Consider the following 21,885-nt stretch of genomic DNA (forward strand, 5'->3'; position numbering starts at 1 on the left):
GTTTGCTATTTCAGCAAAGAACAATATACTATGCTTGAAGATGGATTAGCCCATTTTGACAGTTAGGAAAATATATATGATTAGTTGTTTGGCTGAAAGTTACGACAAGACGGATATCTCATCGAACTCTCTGAAGGAAAGCAAATAAACATACTTTTCAAACTGTCAAACTATTCCTTTAATATTCTGATTTGATGCATTTTTCCAAACAAATTTGCAAATAATAAATTTACCAGACACTAACATATTTACAATGAATTCAGCATTACAAACAAAAATGGCTACCACAGAGGACACAGGCTTTTCTGTTGGACCTGCATGTGTGTGCTGTCTTCACTGACATATGGCACTGCAAACATTACAGGGGGATTGAGACGCCACAAATGGTCAAGCAGTGCCGGAGGAAACCAGTTCAGCTCACGGCAGAGGTGAAAACCATGCAGTCATGGGATCCATCCACACAGTGTCAGACCACATTAATCTACAGGTCTTTTGCTGAAGGCAGCAAACTCTGAGAGAACCTGCTCCAGAGAAAACCCTCAAGATTTTAAAACAGTGAAGAGATCGTGAAGAGTTTTTAGAGCGATCATTAAAAGAGTCTGAGGGGAAATGTTTACAGGTTCAGCATTTTAGTAAATACACTTACTAGCTTTCTTGCCAAGAATTACACAAGGAGATTAATAATTCTATAATGTCTTTACACGTTATATGAAGCCTGCTGCTGATTAGCTTAGCTTAGCACAACAACTGGATACGGGGACAAACAGCTAGCTGGCCTGGGTCTGTCTGGAGTTAAAGACAAATGAGCAAATTTTCATTTTTACACTACTCTAAGGAGATAACATGTTCATTTGTGAGATGTTAGCTTTAGACATAGCCAGGCTAGCTGTTTTCTCCTGTTTCCAGTCTTTATGCTAAGACTGGAAACTCCAAAGTGTATTTCTGAAAATATCATTTTTAACAGAAGCCACAAAAACATAAAAAATAGATGCTTTAAAAATATTAATAGGGTTCATTACATAAAATTGCGTTATGTTAACTATGCTGAGGCATCTTACCCAGAAGCACTCAGTCGGGACCGTGTTTGTTTTATTGTGCTGCTCTTTTAAGGAATCCGCTGTTGATGTGTAATGAACATGCTCCCCTCTGGGCTATTGATTCCTCTCAGACTATTCAAACAAAGACAGCCTGGCCACCTCTGACTAATGATGAAAGAACAATGCAACACAGAGAGGAAAGCACCAAATGCCCCTACCTGTAGTAACCACTTGTAAATACCTGATAAATAGTGTTATCCTCAGCCTGTTAATATAATCCTTATGCCTAAAAGGTCTCATTAACTTTGTCCCCCAACATGGACAGAAAGGTAACTTGAGAAACCAAGTGGCACACAGCTCCTTTCATATTCCTCATCGCGGGCATATCCTCAACATCCCTTCTGCCAATTCATAAATGAGATGAGAGCAAATTGCCCTCCTGAATACGTTGCTTTAATCAGCATGAATCAAGATGCAGATTTAATCTTGGCTTGTGATTTTTACTCTGCAATGTTTGACCTCGGCTGTGTCAGAGATGAAAAGAAATACAAACAGTGGTTTTAATTACTCAGGATATTGATAATGTGCATATTAGATAAATAGTGGGGAAAAAAAGATGAAGCTTTTAAAATACAGGTTTCTATAAATACTAACATGAAGAGGTTTTTATTAGTTTTAAAGACAATATCGAGTCCAAAACATTTTTCAAAGTCATTTCCTTACATGAATCAGCAAAGCACTCCAAACAAGCCTCAGTCCTGGCACTGTTTTGGCACAACTGTCCCCATTTTTCACAACACGTGCTGCAACCTCTGTTCATAGCAAGGCTGCCTGAACGAGCGGCCAGGCTGCAGCATGGATTTCACCACCGAGTTACTCAGCTGCCTGAGGAGCATCCAGAGAAGGAGCAGCATCAGCACCAGGAGTCCGAGGAGAATCCCGACGTACAGGCTCAGGTTCCAGCCCCAGTCCAGCGCCAGGGGCAGCGAGGTGGACGCCAGCAGAAATTTTCTGGGGGCAGGCATGGAGGCAAGGCAGCAACTCGCCACCTCCCTCCCAAAAGAAGAAAGAAAAGCTTTTCCCCACACTGATCTTCTCAGAGGTTACACAGATGCTGTGGCTGCAGAAGCCATTGTTCAAACAGGTATCCAGCTGGTTTGGCTAAGTCATAGAATTCCCATTTGTTCCCAGGGTTTAATCCTCCGGTTAGGCACACATGTGAGGAGTCAGCGTCAAAGCAAACCTGTTGAGATTGTGTGCATGGTTTGAGCGGTGCATTCTGAGGAAATGGGAGAGCTTTCTGCAGCTGGGCTGTGCTTCCCCTCCTCTCCTGTGAGGCTCCTCACAAAGCCAGCCTCCTAATTTATAACGAGGAGAATTCTACGCCACCGGCTGCCTTTACTCACTCAGTTTATTTAGCTTAATGGATAGGATACAGGAACACCTTATCCATAAGTTTATTATTCAGAATTTAGTCACTGATGAATGAGATGTAAAGAATACTGTCATTTACTAATTGATAGCCATGAGCAGACAAGAGGGGCAACATTGGCTCCCCTTTTACTTCAATTGTGGAAAAGTTGGACTTTATTGAATAAATCACTAAATGTTTGTCATTTAACATTAACATTTAACCATTTGTGAGTTTTTAAAATGCCTGGTCTTGTCTATAAGATTTTAATGTATTTAACAGTGATCTGCTCAGCAAAGATACCTTTGGAAAACAAGCAGTGTATTTTCTGGATAAAGCATTAGTGTGGCCTCAAGTTGTTAATCACTCTATAGTGCAAATTACCATTAAAACAAGTTACTAATTTTTGCATTAAGTAGAATTTTACCACAGCTTGGCATTTCAACCCTCAAGATGCCTTACATCAAACCAAGAGGAACAATTTGACGCGTGAACGTCTAGTTTCCCAAACCACAGAATCACTACTTTGTTAAAAACTGTTTAATTCCATCTGAAGAACCTTTAAGGACCAAAACTGGTCCTCTGCTGCCCCCATGAGGCCAATGAGACCATAAAACATGTAGAAATGAAGTCTTACTTTAAATGAATTTTATTTACAAGAGCCATATTTTACAGTGCAGATGGTGCCTTGAAAAAGCTGTTAACTTCCAAGACACCAATGTAATTAGACAGCTGACTCCATTACAGACAAAATGTACTTTAATGTACATCCCATGAGGCACCTCTCAAGATGAACCAGCAACATTAACTGCAATCAACTCAACCTTTAAAAAAGTGAAACAGTTTGGTTTTAGTACATCACAGGTCTATCGGAGTCTGACACTAGATCAAAGACTTTCACATTTTGTCTGCGATTAAAAGTAAAACATTAAAACTGCTTGATTACCCAACTGTAGCGTCTGGTATGAATGTCAGGATTGAGTATATAAAAATACCTTAAAAACTCTAAACATAAAGCGCTACTCCAAGAAGAGCAGGCCATGTCATTTAAATTCTGAAAAACATCATTAAAAAAAAATACAAAAGATATAACTGACAAGGGTACAAAACTCTACATGGACGAGGGGAAAGTTAGTTCAGCAGCAATTTAGTTGGAGCATCGATGAGGGAAACTTCCGAGTATCTGGAAGAGAAACAAACCGCTTTAGAACATTTGCCAGACAAAAACATTACAACGAATTAAAGTTTAGGAGCAGCAAACTTACTTGGGGCCCTTGTACTTCTCCCGAACAGACTGCTGGGCGTGCTGTGCAGCACCGAGGAAAGTTTGGTGCAGATCCTCAACGCACGGCATCAGATCTTCGAGTAAGTAGCCAGTCTTCTCCGTCATGGACTTGGGCTGAGGAGGAGACAACTGGAGTCATCTTGCTTGTTTGCAAAAGCCCACCGTTACCCGTTCAGGGGACACCGGACGGTCGGAGACTTTCACAAAACATCCTTGAACATGCAGGACGCCTCCATTTAGACCATTCTACCTCAAACTTACCCATGAGCCACCAGTCACGATGTGGTTTGCCAGCGTGTAGGCTGCAGCAGCCGTATGTGATGGGAGGTACTTCAAGAAGGGATCTGAATCAACCAGACTGAGCTCCCCAAGGTACTGAAAAGATAATGCAGAGGTTGATCTTTGTGTTTTGCTAGAATATTCTGATTTAATTTGCCAAAGTAGCATTGCCATATATAAATCTAAATGCTTTGCTCACCATTGCCAGGCTCTCCACCTGTTTGTTAACCGAATGGTGAAGGAAGTACTGAGTGAGAAACTGGGTGATGGTTGGTGCGGCCAGATCAAAGGAGAGCACTTTAAGCACCAGATGCTCCATTCTTAACACTTGCTTCTTGGTGTAGGTGTCGTCTGTGATGTACACAAACTCTGCCACTTCCGGGGGATAGATCTCTTCAAATTTCCTGTATTGTAACATTTTAAATAGTCAAAAGAATATTCTGTAACATATACTTTGTAATTTAAGTAGTGTGAATAAACGGACTGAATATAATGACTACATACGAAGCCAAAAGCATGGCCGCAGTCCCAACCAGCTGAAGTTTCCCCCTCAGGACCGACATTGAGGAGAGGAAGCGATCGATGTAGTTTACGGCCAGATAAAGCGTCTCATTCTGGAGCTTGTACTCTTCTCCAACCTCGACAAGCCAGTCCACCAGGATGGCCCTCATGCTGTTTGTGATGTCAGGCTGCTTCTTCATGTAGCCCGCTTTGGGTCTGGTTTTTACCTGTCGAGCATCAGGGTGTCATTTAAGAAAAGTACTTGACGGCAAAGTTGATATACAAGATAATTAAATGCATTTCTAGAAATGACTCATGACAAGTCTATGAGAACTTGCAGCTAAGAGAATTGTTAAAGCAGTTTGTAGCTTTTCACTTCATTTCTCACCTCCACGTCCCTCAGGTACGTGTGAATTTCCGCAGCATACTCCGGGACCTCGTTTACATCGACTTGTTTCTCCTCTCCCTCAACCACAGACATGTCCATGGGCGAGTCTGGGGAATGAAAGGTGATTTTGCACAGTGAACATTTTTAGATTCTTCCCTTCAAATCTATAAATAATGCAATAGTAAGTTTGGGTGTGTAAAGAGAACATTTGTTGCCAAGAGGCGTAAAGGAACAAGCAGATATTCACAACCCACCAAAGCTGAGATCCATTGCTGCTGCTGGTATAGCAATGGGGGCCAAGGGCTGTCGGAGCCGTGCCGCAGCATTAATTGTTTCAGGGTTGGACTTGGCTTTGACGGAGTCGACCACCGGCTGTGGCTTCTTGATGCAGGCGCCATCGGGCTCGTCCACATGGATCAAGAAAGTGGACAGCTTGGTGAGGGGCTTCTCCGAGCAGCCTTTGCCCACGTCTTCATTTTTGCAGGACAAGGACTGTGACGACTCCTGGAAGCAGAAAACAAGGTTAGTTCAGACTTGTCTGAACTAACCTGAACTAACCAACCCTAAAGGGTTGTTGTTGCAGAATTAAAAAAAAAAAAAAAAAAAAAAAATACTGGTACAACAAATGCCGGGGAATACAATAAAATATTCAGTGATAACATTTTAAAGACGTCTCAACAATACGCTTTGGGGTTGAACAAAGTGATAACTTGTTTGGGCAACTAAGTTCATTTAGTAAAAAGGCAGGAGCCATTGTTGCACAACAAACATTTAAAACTGTAGAATCTGCGCCAGTACTATCTTAATAGGATGTCAGGGAGCACTCGTTTAACAAACATTGTCACTAGTGAAGGCGGGAGGAACACATCATTTCAAATATTTGTATCACAAAAACAGGTCGGTGTGCTGTTTAATTTAAGCAGTTGAAGTACAAATTGTAAAACTTATTGCGATATTAAAATGGCGGACAATCTGAGTAACAGACGTAGCTAATTTTAAAGCTTTATTCTAAATGTTTTAAAAAGGCAGATTAAAGGACCGATTTTAAGCATTTTAACTGGCAAGACAACTGAAATTAGTTGCCTCCTAAAAAAAAAAAACACAATAGCATTCCCATCATTAGCCAACACTAGCTCGAGCCATGTAGCATCGTTGCCCCGAACTGACCTGTTTGGTGGCGCGCTGGTTCTGGGCTTTGCTCCGCTGGTTGTTCTGCAGAGCTCCCAGCACGGTTCTGCTGCTGGCTCCTTGTTTCGGTGGAAGGTTCTCCTGGTTCTCGCTTGCAGCAGCTCTGGGTTTGAGCGAGCCTCTCAGTCTTGACAGCATATTCTCTTGGTTGTGGAGCTCGCTAGCCGCGCTAGCTTGTCCCATGTTCACGTTAGCTCCGGACATGTTTGCGCTCAATAGAAACACCCTCGTATCTATCTGCTTATTAAAAGGTACTAACGTCACTCCTGATGTGTGCCCTTAAGCATACACTATATGTAAATATATACAAAGTTTCAGATGATCGCGTGTGGACGGTTATGTGGAGGCTAGCATTAGCTGCTACCTTGCTGAGGCAGGTTAAAACTAAGCTGTTGAGATGGCAACGACTCGTGGAACTGCTGAGTTAAATCACTCAAAAACAGACAAAAACAAAATGCACAGATGGCGGTACAAGTTTCAACAAGAGGTTAAAAGTGTTCTTTAAGCTGCCATACTCGTGAGTTCGTAAATTATTACTACTAACCTGCACATAAAGCTCAGCTAGCCTCGGTCCACTAACACAGAAACATGCACAAGTAGATGTTGCTTTCTCTCAGTTCAAGTAGCCCGCGAGGATTGAAACGGACCAATCACAGGCCACACAGGTAGTGACGTTACAGGAAGTACGGGAGCCGAAAGAGTGCAATGTTCGCCTGATTGCAGATTTAAAACCGGTTTGGCAGATTTGAATGTAATGGTTGCGAACGTTATTTAGGGATAACAGCTGCAGGAAGATGTACTCAGAGCTTATACTTAAGTATTATTACCAGTAAAGTCCTGCATTCAAGTTATGAGCATCAAAATATGATAAATACTCATTATCACATGCATGACATCCCTGGATTATAATTATTAATGCATTAATTTAAAGGTTAGAGCTTATTTTATTTACTTTATATACTGCTGGCTGGCTTAATTTATAGTAAAATATCATTATATATTAGTTGACTTATATTTTGTATTATCAAGCTGAATCTGCACAGTAATTAAAGTGATCAAATAAATGTTGTGGTGTATTTAGTATAAAAGTGGCTTTCAAATGTAGTAGTAGCATAAGAGGGAAATACTCACGTAAAGTACAAGTACCTCAAAATGGTACTTAAGTATAGTACTACTTAGTTATGTTCCACTACTGGATAACGTTCATTGATGCAGACATACAAACACATGTTGTGTTGTAATTTAATCAACCATATGTTATTTAACATAGAAACATTGTTTTGCTTTAATATGAATGCATAATGCAATAATAATTTGTGTTCATGTGTGGGTGATCTTAACCACTTTGGTGGTTTAGTCTTTAACTAAACCACCGGTGGTTTAGTCTTTAACACGGCTTCTTATTTCATAAACTGAATCCACAGCTATCAAATAAATGTATTAAAAAGTTCAATATTTTTCTCAAATGAAATACTTGCTGTGTTGCAGTAACATTGCTGTTTTAACATTTAATATTATTCTATTTTGTTGTATATATTGTTCATAAAGTCAAATAATTGTCAGAATAAAAAAGGAAACATGGATGGTAACTGGTGCATTTACTTATAATTGAACAATCAATTGATTGCAGACCTAATAAGTTAATGAATGAGACTTAAGTGTGGAAACATTATTTGTCCCATATGGCTCATGGTATCATAAGAGCTTTTCCTTCCTGTGGAATTTAATATTCTTAGTTGCATTTGTTCACAAAGACTTCACATCAAAAGATACATTTTTATTTCAATAGGAGGAACTCACAGTGCTATGATAATTATGATATAAAAACATACATTCTCTGGCTTACATTTGGTCACTGATATTTCAAACCCCAACAGAAGCTTGGTCATGAATACAAAGAGGAACCTGCACTATCCTGGGAACCTTGTAGTGGTTTATTAATTACCAACCTTGGTTATATATGCTATCAAAATATATTATAAATATTTAAATATTGTACACCATATTTATGACAAAACAAACAGCTAAAAGTCAACAACATGACATCGACACTGCTAGTAACTACAATAAAACACTTTTGTATTTACAATACAAAAATAGCACAAATAAAGACACTCAAAGTAAATAAATACCCTCTGATCCACATGACATCATGCCTCATTGAAAAAGTCTAACAGAGAATTTAAGTCATAATTGTCGAGTATCTCCAGCAACGAGGACACTTTGGTTTTCACGTTCTGTCCTTTAAACTTGAATTTATCGATGAAGAGGTCTGTGATCATTCCTGCAGGAAATAAAGAAGAAAAGAAACGAGTTACAACCAGCCAACAAGCTCTTCTTCACAATGTCAGGCTCATAAAGTAGAACTTTACCTTACCGGTAACAGTACTCTTGTCTCTTTAGCAATAAATTGACAAATGTAAAGAATAATAGAAGATACATGGAGGGAGGGAGGAAGGAAAGTAAGTTTAGTGAAAGTTTCTCTGGACATGAGTGTCGGTAGAAATGCGTGGATAATGAAAATACCATATTGTTTGTAAGAAGACTATGAATGAAGTCAATTGGTATCCAGAGTTTGTTCATTGATTAATCATTACTGTATTTATTACATCTTAATTTATCTTCATGTTATGTATCGTCACACTGCTTGAGCCTTTCGTAAATCCAAAAGAATTTCTTTAGAGATTATCTTTGCTAAAGAATGTGACTCCTCTTCTCTTCAGAAAATACAAACCTGTCATTGTTTCATGTGAACCAGACTTGTGTATTCATGTATGATATGTACAACTAACTCATGACTTATTTGACACTTTCCAGAATATTTGTAAGTGTTCCTGAGCCATTCACTAATATATCACAAGACACTTGAAGGACTTTTATCTTCCGTATTGTCGGACTTCCCTTGATCATTCAAGGACCATGTCTTTGGAACAACTATTCCCATCACTACTATCAACATTATCCTAATTATCCAGTTTTTGACCTCTAACCTCTCCTGCACAGACTCTTAAATTCTTACTGTCTTTTTTATATATGTGCAAGTAAATAAATAGTGCTGCACCATAAAGCCTCTCGAGGTGCGCCGGCTGCTTCTTGTACTCCTCGAGGAGATTCGCGGACTCATCCAAGATGTTGCGATACTCTGCGATGAGGAAGTCAGCGTTCCCCTCATGAACCTGAAGCTCCTGCCAATCAGAGAAACCAGAGAGGGAGTGAGGTGGAGGAAAGTAAGTAACAAACTAAATTAATTTCAATAGAAGCCGTTGAACTTGAAGCTCTTAACCAAACAGACATAACGCATCACCACGCACAGTGGATTTGTCCTTTAAGACGACACATTTAACTAATACGTACTTTAAGTGCATCGATAAGCTGAACTTTTCTAGCCAACAACAGCTGGTACTGCAGCTTTGGATGTATCATCTTTAGAGTGTGGCTCACAGAGTCATCATTGATGTCTGGAAGATTAAAAACAAACCAGTTAGTCTAGTTTATTAGAGATTATTCCATGAATTTACCGTCAGCAGACACTAAAAAATGAATAATAATACACCGACCGTATGAAATGTTCAGATTGATTTTCCTCTTGGTGGCTTCTTTAGAGAGAACATCATTCAGGATGGAGATGGTAGAGATGTTGTCTGACTTGAAGTGTCCTTCACCTTTGCTAAAATGACAAATTCAGAAAAAAGCACGTTTGATTACAAGTAGATTATCACACACGTCCCGGCCGAATCAGTGGAAACGATATATAAAACATAAATAAAACGTTTCTCGGGGGCATCAGAAAGGTTATAAAACGTCACAACTCCATGTCAGTTATCTCATAATCCCGACACATGTTTATGCTCTTTAAGAAGACTCTTTCCACTCCGTGCTTGTGTTTACCAGTAGGTGGCTTCAAGCTGTGTCCCAAGAAAAGTGTTGTGGAAATAGAAAGTGATGCTCTCTCCTGCCGGTGTTTTCTCAGGCACCTCTGGCAAACAGAAGACCACCCAGGAGTGGATCTCAGCGAAGCTGAACTGTCCCACCAGACTGAGCCTGTTCATGGGCCTGTAAGACAGACAGAGGGACAAATAACATACATAATGTGTAAGGTTAAAATCATGGGGAATGTCACATGATCTCATTTTAATGATAAATGATTCAAAACAAAACATTGCATAATATGAGATTGGGAGCATTTTCGGTTGCCTCTCAAAGGCAATGCACGAACATGCAGGAACATGCACACAGTGGCCTGACTCTGTTAACAAAGCTCTCAGAGGGAGAGCGACTTCATTCTCTGATCAGGTAGACATTACATTACAGAGCTGTTTGCTGCTGGATTAATGCTCTGAATGTCATACATTGCTCCTATAATAAACAATTAAAGACTTTGCATAAGACCTGTTTTGTATAACTTTGTGTCGTATTGGCCGTTTTAACTATAATGCCTATAATCAGACTGAATTGCCTTTTCATTTCACTTCATTCATTCTGACGTGTGCAGCCATTTACAGGTCTAGAACCAGGCACTCCAGTGGGATCGACATTAACACAGATATAAGGACCGAAGAAAGCTTCAAGATAGGACTTAACTACTGAATTAAAGTCTACCTAATTAGAATATTCTTAACCTTAACCTTTTACCTTTCTTGGTCTATGCTGTGTGTCCGCTGGTGAAGGGACAGAGGTTTGATCTGGTACTGGCGGACCTGGCATGTCTTGGGTTGCAGTCTGGGGGTAATGTAAGCCTGGAGGGTCCCGTACTGTCCCTCGATGGACCTCACCTAGAACAGTTATTACGAATGAAAGTATTTCTCTAGAGGTGCATCATCAAATAGTTTAAGCAAAGGGAACAGGTTAATGTCGAAAATACAACAGGAATGTTTCTATTTTGGGTAAAGTGAGCACAAGACGCAGCTCAGTTCTGTCTGTGAGACTCATAATTACACAAAGGAAGGCCCATGAGAGAAAGGAAGGCTTTTCATGAAGGAGTAACAGAATGCCACAATATGCAGAGTTTGGATGCAAGTGTTACCTTGAGCTCCAGTCTGGTAGTGTTGGCCTGACATCTGTACGTGGCCAGGAGGAAGTTCCCGTTAGGCTGCTGGAGACAGAATAAGAGCGTCAAGCCTCTGGGAGCAGCAGGTTCATGATCTTTTTTATAAAGCATGTGTAGAAAGAGTTTAAACAGCTCACCTCTGAATCACATTCACTGAAACTGACAACAGCAGAGTTCTTATCCACATCCAGCAGGTCTATGGGGACGTCGCTCTGCAGAGGAGATTCATCTTTAAGTTACATTTTGCGTGTTTATGTCTCCAATGAGGTTTGTAAGGGCTGGGGTTATAATACTGAGCAGACCTGCAGCAGCAGATTGTCGATGGCAGTCTGCACCTCAAGAGTGAGGCTGTAGCTGGCATCGTCCTGGCAGAGGGTGAACTTGTCGTTGATGCTGAACACGGGCACAGCAGAGACCGCTGTGCTCGACTGAGAGGTCTGCTGGTACTGCTCTCGGCCCTGCAGGACTTTGACCTGCAGCTGCTCCAGCTCTGCCCTGGGAGGGAACAACAAGATATCTCTAAAAAAATCATACTTAAAGCACAAGGACATGCTGTGTAATGAGAAACTGAGGCTCTTTTTTTTGCTGGTACCTGAGTGCTTCTACTTTGGACTGGATCTCCTTGCTCATTCTGACCTCGTCTCCGGGGCCGGCCTCAGCCTTCTGGGGCTCAGTGGTCAGACCAGTCACCCATCCTGAAAGAGGTGATGACAGGACAGCAAAGCAGAGTAAGCTGTGCATATCAGATCTCCTTCAACTCCTTTACATTAACTGTAAATGTCACAGTCAGAAATGACTGTACATCTCCTATCGAATAGAAAGTATTGCAGATAGACTGACTGATAGGTCGAACAACAGACATGTTTTCATCAGTGCGAGAACATTTGTGACCATTAGGTGCATAGTTCTTTTATTTTTTTTATCCAACCTGTGTAAGTGGCAGTCAAGACCTCATCATAAGACTCCTTCCCCACGCAGCCACCCTGGATGGAGGTCACACTCTCTGACAACACCTGAAGGCAGAAAAACACAGAAAACATATAAAAAATAACAAGTTGTCTAAGAAAAGGCCAGTAAGGTGTCAAGATACAGGGAAAAATATAGTATTCAATATTTAAAACTGTAAGCTATTGCTACCATATACTTTTAAAAGAGACACTGACTTGAATAGATCTGGGTATGAACTGACAGACACATGGGATCAGCTGTTTTAAATCAAACTGAACAGTAATATGAGTGCAGTATAGTATCGCTGCATGATACTGACAAAACTAAAATCATAATCCGTGGTTCAACATTACATCGTAATTTTAAAAGTACAAATCGGAGTGATTTGGGATGGAAATTGGAGGGAGTAAATTGATAAAAAGATGAGTCATGCTCGACATTAACTCACATGCTCAAAGCGTAACGTGGGCTCACTGGAGCTGTCGAAACCAAAGACCTCAACCGTCCCATCGTCCCTGCCCACCAGGATGTCATTCACGCCATCTCCCATGATGTCATAGGTGTCGATGCAAAGAATTCCTGATGAGAGACAAGATCATCCTTAAAACAGTCAAAACAGTTTAAAAACAACATGCAATATTGTATCCGTAACAAAGAAACATAAAGAAGATGAATTGTGGATGAACCGTTATTGATTCCCTACCTCCTAAGAGTTAATATTCATATGAAAGTATTAAAAATAGAAGTGATTCATAGTGAAACAGCTAAAACACATTGCTGTGATCATGTAAAGAACAAACCTCCTTTCTTTTTGTCGTTGTCGATCTCCCATTTGGTCGCAGCTGCACTCTCACCGATCTGCACCAATCCTATTTTGCCATCGGTAGTTCCATAGAGGACTTCCTCACCTGCAGAGAAATCAATGACGTTATATGAGATCCGTATAAAACAGTCTCATGTTTTATTGTTCCAGTACACAGCGCACAGGAAGGTCAACTTGCCTCCATCTTTGTTGTATAGTTCCAAGACAGATGGAGGACCAGGGACTTCAATATCGTAGGCAAGCTCTGATCCCTACAGAATAAAACACATAGAATAATAAATCTCATCTAATTGTTTGACGTAGAACAACGAACTGTATCAAACTCAGAACAGCAAATATAATCTTGTTCTACCTGCAAGATTCTGAGAACCCGATCTTGGCACGCCAGGACCGGGACGGGGCGAGACAGGTTTTCTGAAGACAAACACGAGATGTCATTGATTTTGTCTCCAGAGAGGTAGTAGTGTTGGTCCTTACAGTCACAGTAGTGGTTGAAGATGTAACTCGCACACACAAAGAGCTCAGCGCCGGAGACATGCCTGGAAAAGAGATAATCAACAGTTAAACTCACACAGTTCTGCAGTTCTGAGTCAATCAAGCAGTGCAAGTCAACCGAAGAGGGGAGAGGTGGTTCCTACATGGCGTTAATGCTTTCAGTGAGGTTGGCTTCAAAGGTGAGGAACTGTTTGCCTTTCTTGGTGAATCCACGGACATGAGAACCAGAACAAACAAAGATCTTCTCCTGGGGAGTTCCTGCAGCTCCTCCAAGGTCCAGTCTGGCTATTTTCTGCCCTGGCAGTGTTTTAAACACGGGCTGAAACAGAAGATTCCTCAACATTGGAAACTGAAATTCAACACATTAAGATACAACTGGCTGTATGATAAGGACAGAAAAATCAGGACACTCACCACTGCTTCTCCCTTCTTCATCCCAAAACATGTTAGTATACCATCATGATCAGCAACAGCAACCTGAAACAAAGAGACAACGAGCAAGAAGCTGCAGAATGAAACACTTTAATTAAAGCACAATACACTGCTACAAACTCTGTAAGCACACGGAGAGGCACAAACATTGCTCTGACAGATTCATACCTTTTGAGTTGCCTTTTTCCCCAAAGCTGGAAGCAGCCTCATAGTTTTCTGGGATGTCACACCAACCTGTGAGGACAAAGCAGAAGAAATCGTGTTACGCATACTGACAAAAGTTCCATCTTGAAAAACAATGCAGGAATTAAAGGATTTCTGTCGAAACAAGACAGATACATTTGTTCACGCATATATTTTTCACCAGGCTAGACTACTTCAATGGTGACTGAGCGAAACAGATTTTTACTACTTACTTACTTGGCTTTAAAGCACTAAATAGTTTGAGTCCATGTACGTATCTGATTTACATTACCAAGCCTGCAGACCCATCACCTCAGCTCATTTAAATCAGGGAGTACAACATAATTGTTTGCTGTGACTTTCAAGTAAATTACATCCATAACTTTTGTTGGTTGCTTTTGTTTCGTCTTTTAAATGCAACGTATTTATACTATAGATTTGCTTGTTCTAGGTTTTTAGCTATTTATTTGTGCTTATAGTTACATAAAACAAAGCAAGAAATATACAATAACATGAGAAAAAGCACAGCAATGGAGACTTGTTGTGTAAAACTGACTAAAGACCAACAGACCCGGTGATAGCAGTGGATCTGACAGTAAATGTCGGAATAAAAGACTAAAGTACTCTGCTGTTACCTGAATGTAATCAACTCGATTGAGGTGGATTTCCATCTTCTTTCTCAACAGGGTGTTTCTTAGAACATTAAAAAGTAACGTGAGGTTATCCAGTCATAATACCGCAGAGACCACCAGTTACAGTCCACCTAATGTCATTCACAACTAAAAGTAAAGGTGAACAGAGAGACTGGAGATTATCTAAAGCGAGGAGATTAGCTCGGCGTGCTAACGTTAGCTAGCAAGCTAATTGGCTAACACGATTTACTCGCACGCCAAAAAAAGATATAATCTTTTACTAAATCTACCTAGCAACAGCAAAACTATACATATATAATATTGTTAAATCAACTATAAACCTCTTTTAACGCGGATACTAGCGGTAGTTATGCTCAGTTCTCTCAAACACTTCAGGAGCGGATCAACGCAGCAACTGTTGTCAATGGCAACGCTGAAGCAGTAACAAGCCGCGACACCATTGGACGAGTGAATGGGATCGTAGCCGTGTCCTGATTGGTTGGCTATCAATGACGCTCTATTGGTCGGTTCTGAGCTTGTGTATTTAATGTAACTCAATATAACAGCTTTGCTTTTACGATGTTCAGTTTTTGATGACATTGTGGTAAATGTTTGAATTAAAATACAGTATTTAATTTGTTTTAATAATTGGCAATATATGTATTAATTATTTATAATAAAATAAATAAATGTATTAATGTGGTCTTAAACTGGACTCTAATTCTTTATCCCTCCCTAATCCCAACCATGAGGTGAGCATAATATTAGAAACACCTCTGAATATAATACAGTCTAGTACAATACTTTAACTACCTACATTCTAAAACATGTTTAATTAACATAACAGTGTCACAAACACTTGAACATTATGGGTAACATAAAAGTACTTCATGGCAGTTGTATTGGAGATTGTGTACTGAATACAGTGGCCACTAAATGCATAGTGTACCTAAATGTATGCAAAATGTATTATGGGGTTCACACTATTCTATAAGATAATTTAAGAGAAAAACACTTAACATTATAAATCCATCCACTAATGAAAGATGGAATTTAAAGCTGGTAGAGTAAGTAAAAAAAAAAAAGAAAAAAGAAAAGAAACTTTAGTAGTGCAGTAGTGTGTAGTAGTATAGTGTGTAGTGTGTTTTGTAGTAGTATAGCGTGTAGTGGTGTGTGTAGTAGTAGTAGTGTGTGTAGTAGTAGAAGTAGTGTGTGTTGTAGTGTAGTATAAGTATAGTAGTGTACTACACAATAATAAAGTAGTGTTTCTTCCTCTCTCAGTAGATATTTGGATCAATACATTGTCAGCATAGACATTCGTATTTCATAATAATGATTTTATGCAAAATGGTTCATTAATTTAAGATGTTGATTGTAAGGCCAAGATCAACCAGAGAAATCTAACCAAATTATAAACTCAAACCACATTCCTATCTTTTCATATTTTATTGGTTTAATTAAGAGATCATTTTGTTCTTGTCATAAAAATGTGGTTTGTCTGGAGGCAAATAAACACATTTAACATGGCAGAAACAAAGAGATGAGAGCATGCGTTAAGCATGGAAACTACAGAGAAACAAAGATGAAGCAAATTCAAAACAGCTTTCAAACTGATCAACAAGGTGAAATATGACATGACAGGCATCGTGCAACTCTCCTCAAATATGAGTCCTTCAGCAAAATGTCTGGTACCTTAAAATATTCTATAAAATACAGCAGATATCTTGTTTCTCAATTCAACAGCTATTTTGACATCATACATACATTGATCTTTGCAAGTTGTTAAAAGGGTGTGTTGATGGCATTGATAGAATACATTTTAATTTAGGCAGTTAAACAAATCAGAGCACTGGATGCTTTGCACATTAAAAAAGAAAGAAAGAAATTGGACGACATAAAAACAAACAAACCCCATCCTCCATCTATCCAAGCACAACATGATCATGTTAAAAAAAGAACATTAGTTATGTATAAGTACATTTCATTTAAGTTACTAATCTCAGAATGTTAATGTTTTTATCATAGAATACGTGATTTTCATGAATAAATAAGGACATAATAAGGAAAAAACAAAAACAGCCGGTAGGTACAGATCACAGTTGATGTCTGCTGTGCTGCATTCAGTGAACGTAACAGAGTGAGGGGTGTCCACCGCTTGAATGAGGTCACATTAAGAAGATGGGAAAAGAAACATCACCATGAGACTTCAGTGCATTACTGGCTGCTCTTCAACTGTACTCAAATATACAGAGAAGTTGGAGGAGCAGAGGCTGTAAAGTTGACATTCAAAAAACAGGTCCTTCTGTTGATGGCAATGTCTGTCCTCATCAAAGTTTAAGTCACATCTTAAATGGTGGAAAACCCAAAAAACGGAAAGAAAACAGAACCTCTACGTAGTTTTGAAATCAGACGCCCGTGGGGGCGAGGCGGCTGATTAAGGCGATGCTGCTGAGGCACATCTTCCTGAAGAAGGCGGGGCAAACAGGCTTCATGATGAAGTGCTCCAGAAGGATTCGCAGCTCTGTGAACAAGGTGCTGCGGTGGAAACAGATTTGTTTAATAATTTAACACATGTAGTCTGACCAACACTGGCTTTGACAGGACATACAATGCGCTCTCATGGACAAACAATCTGCGACACTGTTTCTGAATTACCTTCAAACATATCTGCAGGTAAATGGTAGCCAAAAACTTTGAGAATTATACAGAAACGTTCAGGGTTTCTTCACCCCTGATTCGGCAGTATTGAGTAACTTGTTGTAGATTATCATCGACATAAATACCCAAACACAAATTGTTGTATTATTCATCATCTTACCGGCAGTACGGGTTTCTTCTGGATGTGTAGCGGAGGGTGAGGAATCGGTAGTAAATGAAAGGCAGCAGCAAGCTTCCCTGTCCACTGTTAAAAAGATAAAATGAAGACGTTATACAATTGTAGCTTATTCAATAAAGCTGACTCATGGGGGTAATTTGGTAACTGGGATTTCCAGGATTGCATTTCCTTGCACTTCTAGATTAAAATCTAAAAAGCAACTTCAGTGTGTTCTTTAAGGGGTTTGAAGACACAGAAAACTGGTTTGTTTTGTTCCTCATCATCTCTTCCAGGTATCTTTGGCAACATCGGAAAGCAGATGGATAAGCAGAAAACTGTCTAAGAACACAATCTCTACTACTACCATATCGTCATGCAGGATCTGCAAAGTCTCGACAATTAAAAAAAGAACAACAGAAAGAACCACTTTTTACCTGAAGAGCATAAAAACAGTCGCTGGCATCAAGAAGATCTCGTTGCAGGCGATGAACTTCAGGATGTTCTGCTGATTGGACGTAAGTTTGTCCAGCAGGTTTCTGATGAACATCAGGCTGCTGGGGCCCACGGACTGCAAACATTAGAACATCAGAAGCAGACGAGACAACAAAGTGGCAGTTAGTCGAAGGTTTCAGTGAGGCACAGACGCTCTGACATCAGTTTCCCCTAGACTTTAGGGTTTAATTCGGGTATCTTGAGTACATAATTAAAACAGCATTGGCTGGTGGTGATTTTCTACTTGGGGTCAACCATGGAGTCATACGTTTTTAACTAACAGCATTAAAAATGTCAGAGCGGATAACTGCTGCTTCATACTCACATCCAGGACTTTCTTTGTGTAGGTGGTTGCGTGAAGCACAGAGAAGAGGAAGACTGGGAAGATGCTCACTGGACACAAAAGTTAAGGATTAACATAAAAATACAGAGAAACCCACCCCCCACAGTGATTTGGTGCAGTTATGAGAGTTGCATATTTTTGGATTATTATATGTTTTAATGATTAAAACATGGAATCATCATGAGAATAATCAGAACCACCGAGTGTGCAGAGTGCATCCACGTATCTCCTCCCAACATTAGTCGGTGAAAGGATACTTGTGATGGGGTAGGAGTTGACCAGGATGAGTGAGTAGAGCAAGTAATGACAGCTATCCTCCTGCAGAGCCTGGGCCAGGAAAGCTCTGCTCAGCTGAAAGCGGGGAAGCCTTTGATGCAAGCGGAGGGCGCTGGTGAGGGCGTTCGCTAACAAGGCTCGCTGATAGAAGTTAGCTGCTGCATAGGGTCTGAAATACACAAATATTCTGACATTAATTCACGGCTGAGAGAAAGCAGTGTGTTGATGGTGTGCACCGTCACTGATCGTACTCACCCCAAAATTGGTAGAATAAACATTACGGAGCAGTAGACTGTGAAGAGTCGAGAAAGCCACATTGCAGTTTCCAGCTTATTGCTCATTAAAAATTGCTGTGGAGAAAAGCAAATACAGTCAAAGTGAACCTGTGTCATCATGATACACAACATAATGACTGAAGGGTGTACAGTACAGTGGTAACTGTGCTCGTGTTGGATGCAAAATGGACACCAACTGTTTGTGTAGGCTGAGTAGTATTCCTTATGACGAGTATCTTTGTCTGTAGAATCAGCAGAGTGCATCCTACAAGGTAAGACATAGTTGGAAGGTGTAAGTGTGTGTGGATCAAACACTTACCAGAGGTCCTAGCTGGGGAGGAGGGGGACTTTGTTGGTTTGTGTCAGCCATCTTTGGGAGTGTGTGTGTTGCTCTATTGGGGAAGAACATTACATCATGAAGCAATTTGACAAGTCATACCAACAGGAGTCACAAGTAACTACTTAAAACCTTTCCTAGGCTGCTGCAACTAAAGATTGTTCTCTTAGACGAAAGGGACATATTCAATTTGATTGTTTGTCTGAGAAAAGGTTACAATCCTTAAGATAACCAGACTATCATACTAGACAAAGAGAAGCACCAACTCCTCACAGTTAGGAAGGTGGAATCAGTCAACATAAACAATGACTGAAACAATCACTTTTCTGTCAATAAACAAATCATTTAAAATATATATTTATGTCAGAGGTGAAATATACATTGACCCAAGTACATTACCGTAGGTTACTTGAGTCTTTTCTATCTACTTTTACTCCAATAACTGTATTTCAAAGCAGAATATTGTACTTTATACTTCACTAGAATTACTTGACAGCTTTAATATTTACTTTAGTAATCAACATTGTTATATACAAAACATATGAACGGTTAGTATATAAGCTAATGGATTAGTATGTGTATAATACTGTTGGAACTATAACGCTAGCTCGGTTAAGCTAGCACAACTAGCCTTGGCTTGTTTGGGTGAGTAATGACTTATCGTTACTTAAAATAAATGGAGGACTGTTGCAAACCGGATCAGTACAGACCAACGTCTGTAAACAGTCAGTTAAGACGTCTGTCGGTGGTTTATGAATGCTAACGGGACGCCAGCTATCGTAAGCAGGTGCCTCTAGAATATTCTCCGTTACCATCGTTACTAGCATTCGAGCTAAAACCCTCCGCTAACGTTAGCTATTACCTCGCGACGTTTACTAACGTAAAAGACCGTTTACTAGCGTAAAACCTCTAAAAGCAGATCGCACAGACGGAATACTCCTGTTTGATAGTTTGTATTTATATAACGTTACAGTGAGAACAATAGGCACAGCTTACCAGCGTTATAGCGTCGAACAGTTACGTTGTGTGCTAGCTTAGGAGTGACAGGCTGCTTGTTCACCACACTGAATGAAGTAAATGATCAGCTGACCTTCTGAGAGCGTGCATATGGAGCGAGGAGGAAAAGGGAAAGCGCCTCTCGCGAGATTTGAGAACGAGAGTACTTGGATCGTTTTCTTGCATCATTTGTCAACACTGCACTCTAGCGGAAAAACAAATGAACTGCAACAAGACGTCCCCTATTTTTGCTCTAATTATACAAATTACACTATAATATGTAAATTAAGCAAAAACAATATTTAAATATTATGTATTATTGTCACAAGTAAGTCCAAGAGGGCTGTATTTACTAAACCATTTACTGTGTTTATAAATAACTTATTACCTGTCCTCTATTCATTCCAGCACTCTTTGCACTTTTGCACTTTTTATAAACTCCTTGTATGCCAATAAAACTGATTCTAAATCTGATTAATGAGGTTTGGATGCGCTAAAAGTATACCTGAATTTCAATGTGTAATTTTTCTTTTTCTCTCATTTGCATTGATGGAAACAATAATAAAATGTACGGAATAAAGGTGTAGACAAACAATTCCTCGTTTAAGAAAACAACACAAGTGGGATTCAGAACTCAAACTAAATCCATAAACTAGACACAGCTGAAATTAAGAATGTATCTTTAGTTTGTTTTTAAATCTTTATTTATTTATAGAACATATATAAGGAACAGGAGATACAATTATTGTTACATTATGCTGTGTAGGCATACATGCGATTTAAAGATATGTGATAGAGATTGGCTTGTTTTCTTTATAATAAAAATGGAAGCTTAAAAAAAACAAGACACTTCTTTCAAGGATCACATTTCAAGGATCACATTTCCTCAACAGTCCTCAACAGCTTGAATTAAGATGGTGTTATTGCACTAAAGGCAAAGGTATTGTTAAGATCTACAGAGCAATCTACAATTTCAACAATGCGATTAATCGCAAAAAATCCATGCGATTAATCGAGATTAAAAATGTTAATCGTTGCCCAGCACTACTAATGATTGCATAAAGGAGGAAAGCACTTCATTTATAACCTATTAAGTGCTGCAGAATAGATTTATTTTTTTTGTCTTTTTTGCCTGCACAACTGAAAAGTTTTTTATATATATTTTGGATATAGAATATACTGTTACTGTATATTGGCATTTTAGCAGAACGTTTTTTATTCATTTATTTAATTATTTATTATTATTATTATTTATTTGCTGCAGAATACTGTTTTGTATTTAAACTAAGGTTGTATTACTGTTATTATGTTTAAATCAGTTCCAAGTTACACAAATGTTAATATATTTTATCAATAAATTTCTGTTCAACATAATATCAACTAAGTTTTTTTTTATATGGCGGGGGGGGGGCAGTGTCCCTACCAATGCTGAGACCAAACCTACGCCCTTGATCCAAATGATGTCATGCCTCAATGTTGAATATAAATGTTATTTTGCAGGCTACCACCAGAGGGCGTACTCGACCAGACTACCATGTTCCTGTAGGTTTGCCATGGCTGCGTCGGATGATTATTTTAGCTTTAAGTGCACCTTATTTGGTCGCAACATGTTTTAAAATCTTACATCTGACTGCAGCTGTAGCGCATACATCCGCAGATTATTGGCACGAGTGTCGCAGGATGATGTGTTTGCTGCAGATGC

General features: G+C 39.5%; 3 protein-coding genes across 3 annotated transcripts; all 3 read right to left on the minus strand.

The window, feature by feature from the left end:
• Window positions 1–3,096: 3,096 nt before the first annotated feature.
• On the minus strand, window positions 3,097–6,672 carry ccna2 (cyclin A2). The gene is made up of 8 exons (XM_079167590.1): window positions 6,069–6,672; window positions 5,156–5,405; window positions 4,902–5,008; window positions 4,517–4,740; window positions 4,212–4,416; window positions 3,995–4,108; window positions 3,714–3,847; window positions 3,097–3,631 (listed from the first exon to the last, which is right to left on the minus strand). Exons 1-8 carry the CDS (start codon window positions 6,291–6,293, stop codon window positions 3,580–3,582), a joined length of 1,311 nt encoding a protein of 436 aa, XP_079023716.1. The 5' UTR covers window positions 6,294–6,672; the 3' UTR covers window positions 3,097–3,579.
• Window positions 6,673–8,009: 1,337 nt separating this feature from the next.
• On the minus strand, window positions 8,010–14,688 carry bbs7 (Bardet-Biedl syndrome 7; the record flags this gene model as incomplete). Its single annotated transcript, XM_079167558.1, has 19 exons — window positions 8,010–8,373; window positions 9,151–9,274; window positions 9,444–9,547; window positions 9,647–9,756; window positions 9,978–10,142; window positions 10,722–10,861; window positions 11,113–11,181; window positions 11,274–11,348; window positions 11,439–11,631; window positions 11,729–11,831; window positions 12,065–12,149; window positions 12,533–12,663; window positions 12,885–12,992; window positions 13,086–13,158; window positions 13,260–13,446; window positions 13,546–13,721; window positions 13,817–13,879; window positions 14,003–14,068; window positions 14,653–14,688. 19 exons carry the CDS (start codon window positions 14,686–14,688, stop codon window positions 8,240–8,242), a joined length of 2,142 nt encoding a protein of 713 aa, XP_079023684.1. The 3' UTR covers window positions 8,010–8,239.
• Window positions 14,689–16,089: 1,401 nt separating this feature from the next.
• On the minus strand, window positions 16,090–20,252 carry tmem33 (transmembrane protein 33). The gene is made up of 8 exons (XM_079168143.1): window positions 20,184–20,252; window positions 19,170–19,242; window positions 18,831–18,925; window positions 18,557–18,744; window positions 18,282–18,349; window positions 17,899–18,032; window positions 17,468–17,551; window positions 16,090–17,184 (listed from the first exon to the last, which is right to left on the minus strand). The coding sequence occupies exons 2-8, from the start codon at window positions 19,218–19,220 to the stop codon at window positions 17,055–17,057; spliced, it is 750 nt and encodes a 249-aa protein (XP_079024269.1). The 5' UTR covers window positions 19,221–19,242; window positions 20,184–20,252; the 3' UTR covers window positions 16,090–17,054.
• Between the last annotated feature and the right edge of the window lie 1,633 nt (window positions 20,253–21,885).

The sequence above is a fragment of the Pholis gunnellus genome (genome assembly GCF_910591455.1).
Source record: "Pholis gunnellus genome assembly, chromosome: 10".
NCBI lineage: Eukaryota > Metazoa > Chordata > Actinopteri > Perciformes > Pholidae > Pholis > Pholis gunnellus.

What these genes read in the sequence shown, in the direction of transcription:
- ccna2 (XM_079167590.1), bottom strand. Translation starts at nt 6,293, where the DNA reads ATGTCCGGAGCTAACGTGAACATGGGACAAGCTAGCGCGGCTAGCGAG. An exon ending in ACCAGCGCGCCACCAAACAG is followed by an intron (nt 5,406 to 6,068) that starts GTCAGTTCGGGG and finishes TTCTGCTTCCAG; the next exon opens with GAGTCGTCACAGTCCTTGTC. An exon ending in GAGAAGTACAAGGGCCCCAA is followed by an intron (nt 3,632 to 3,713) that starts GTAAGTTTGCTG and finishes TTTCTCTTCCAG; the next exon opens with ATACTCGGAAGTTTCCCTCA.
- tmem33 (XM_079168143.1), bottom strand. Translation starts at nt 19,220, where the DNA reads ATGGCTGACACAAACCAACAAAGTCCCCCTCCTCCCCAGCTAGGACCT. An exon ending in CAACTCCTACCCCATCACAA is followed by an intron (nt 18,350 to 18,556) that starts GTATCCTTTCAC and finishes TTTTGTGTCCAG; the next exon opens with TGAGCATCTTCCCAGTCTTC. An exon ending in ACACAAAGAAAGTCCTGGAT is followed by an intron (nt 18,033 to 18,281) that starts GTGAGTATGAAG and finishes TAATGTTTGCAG; the next exon opens with TCCGTGGGCCCCAGCAGCCT.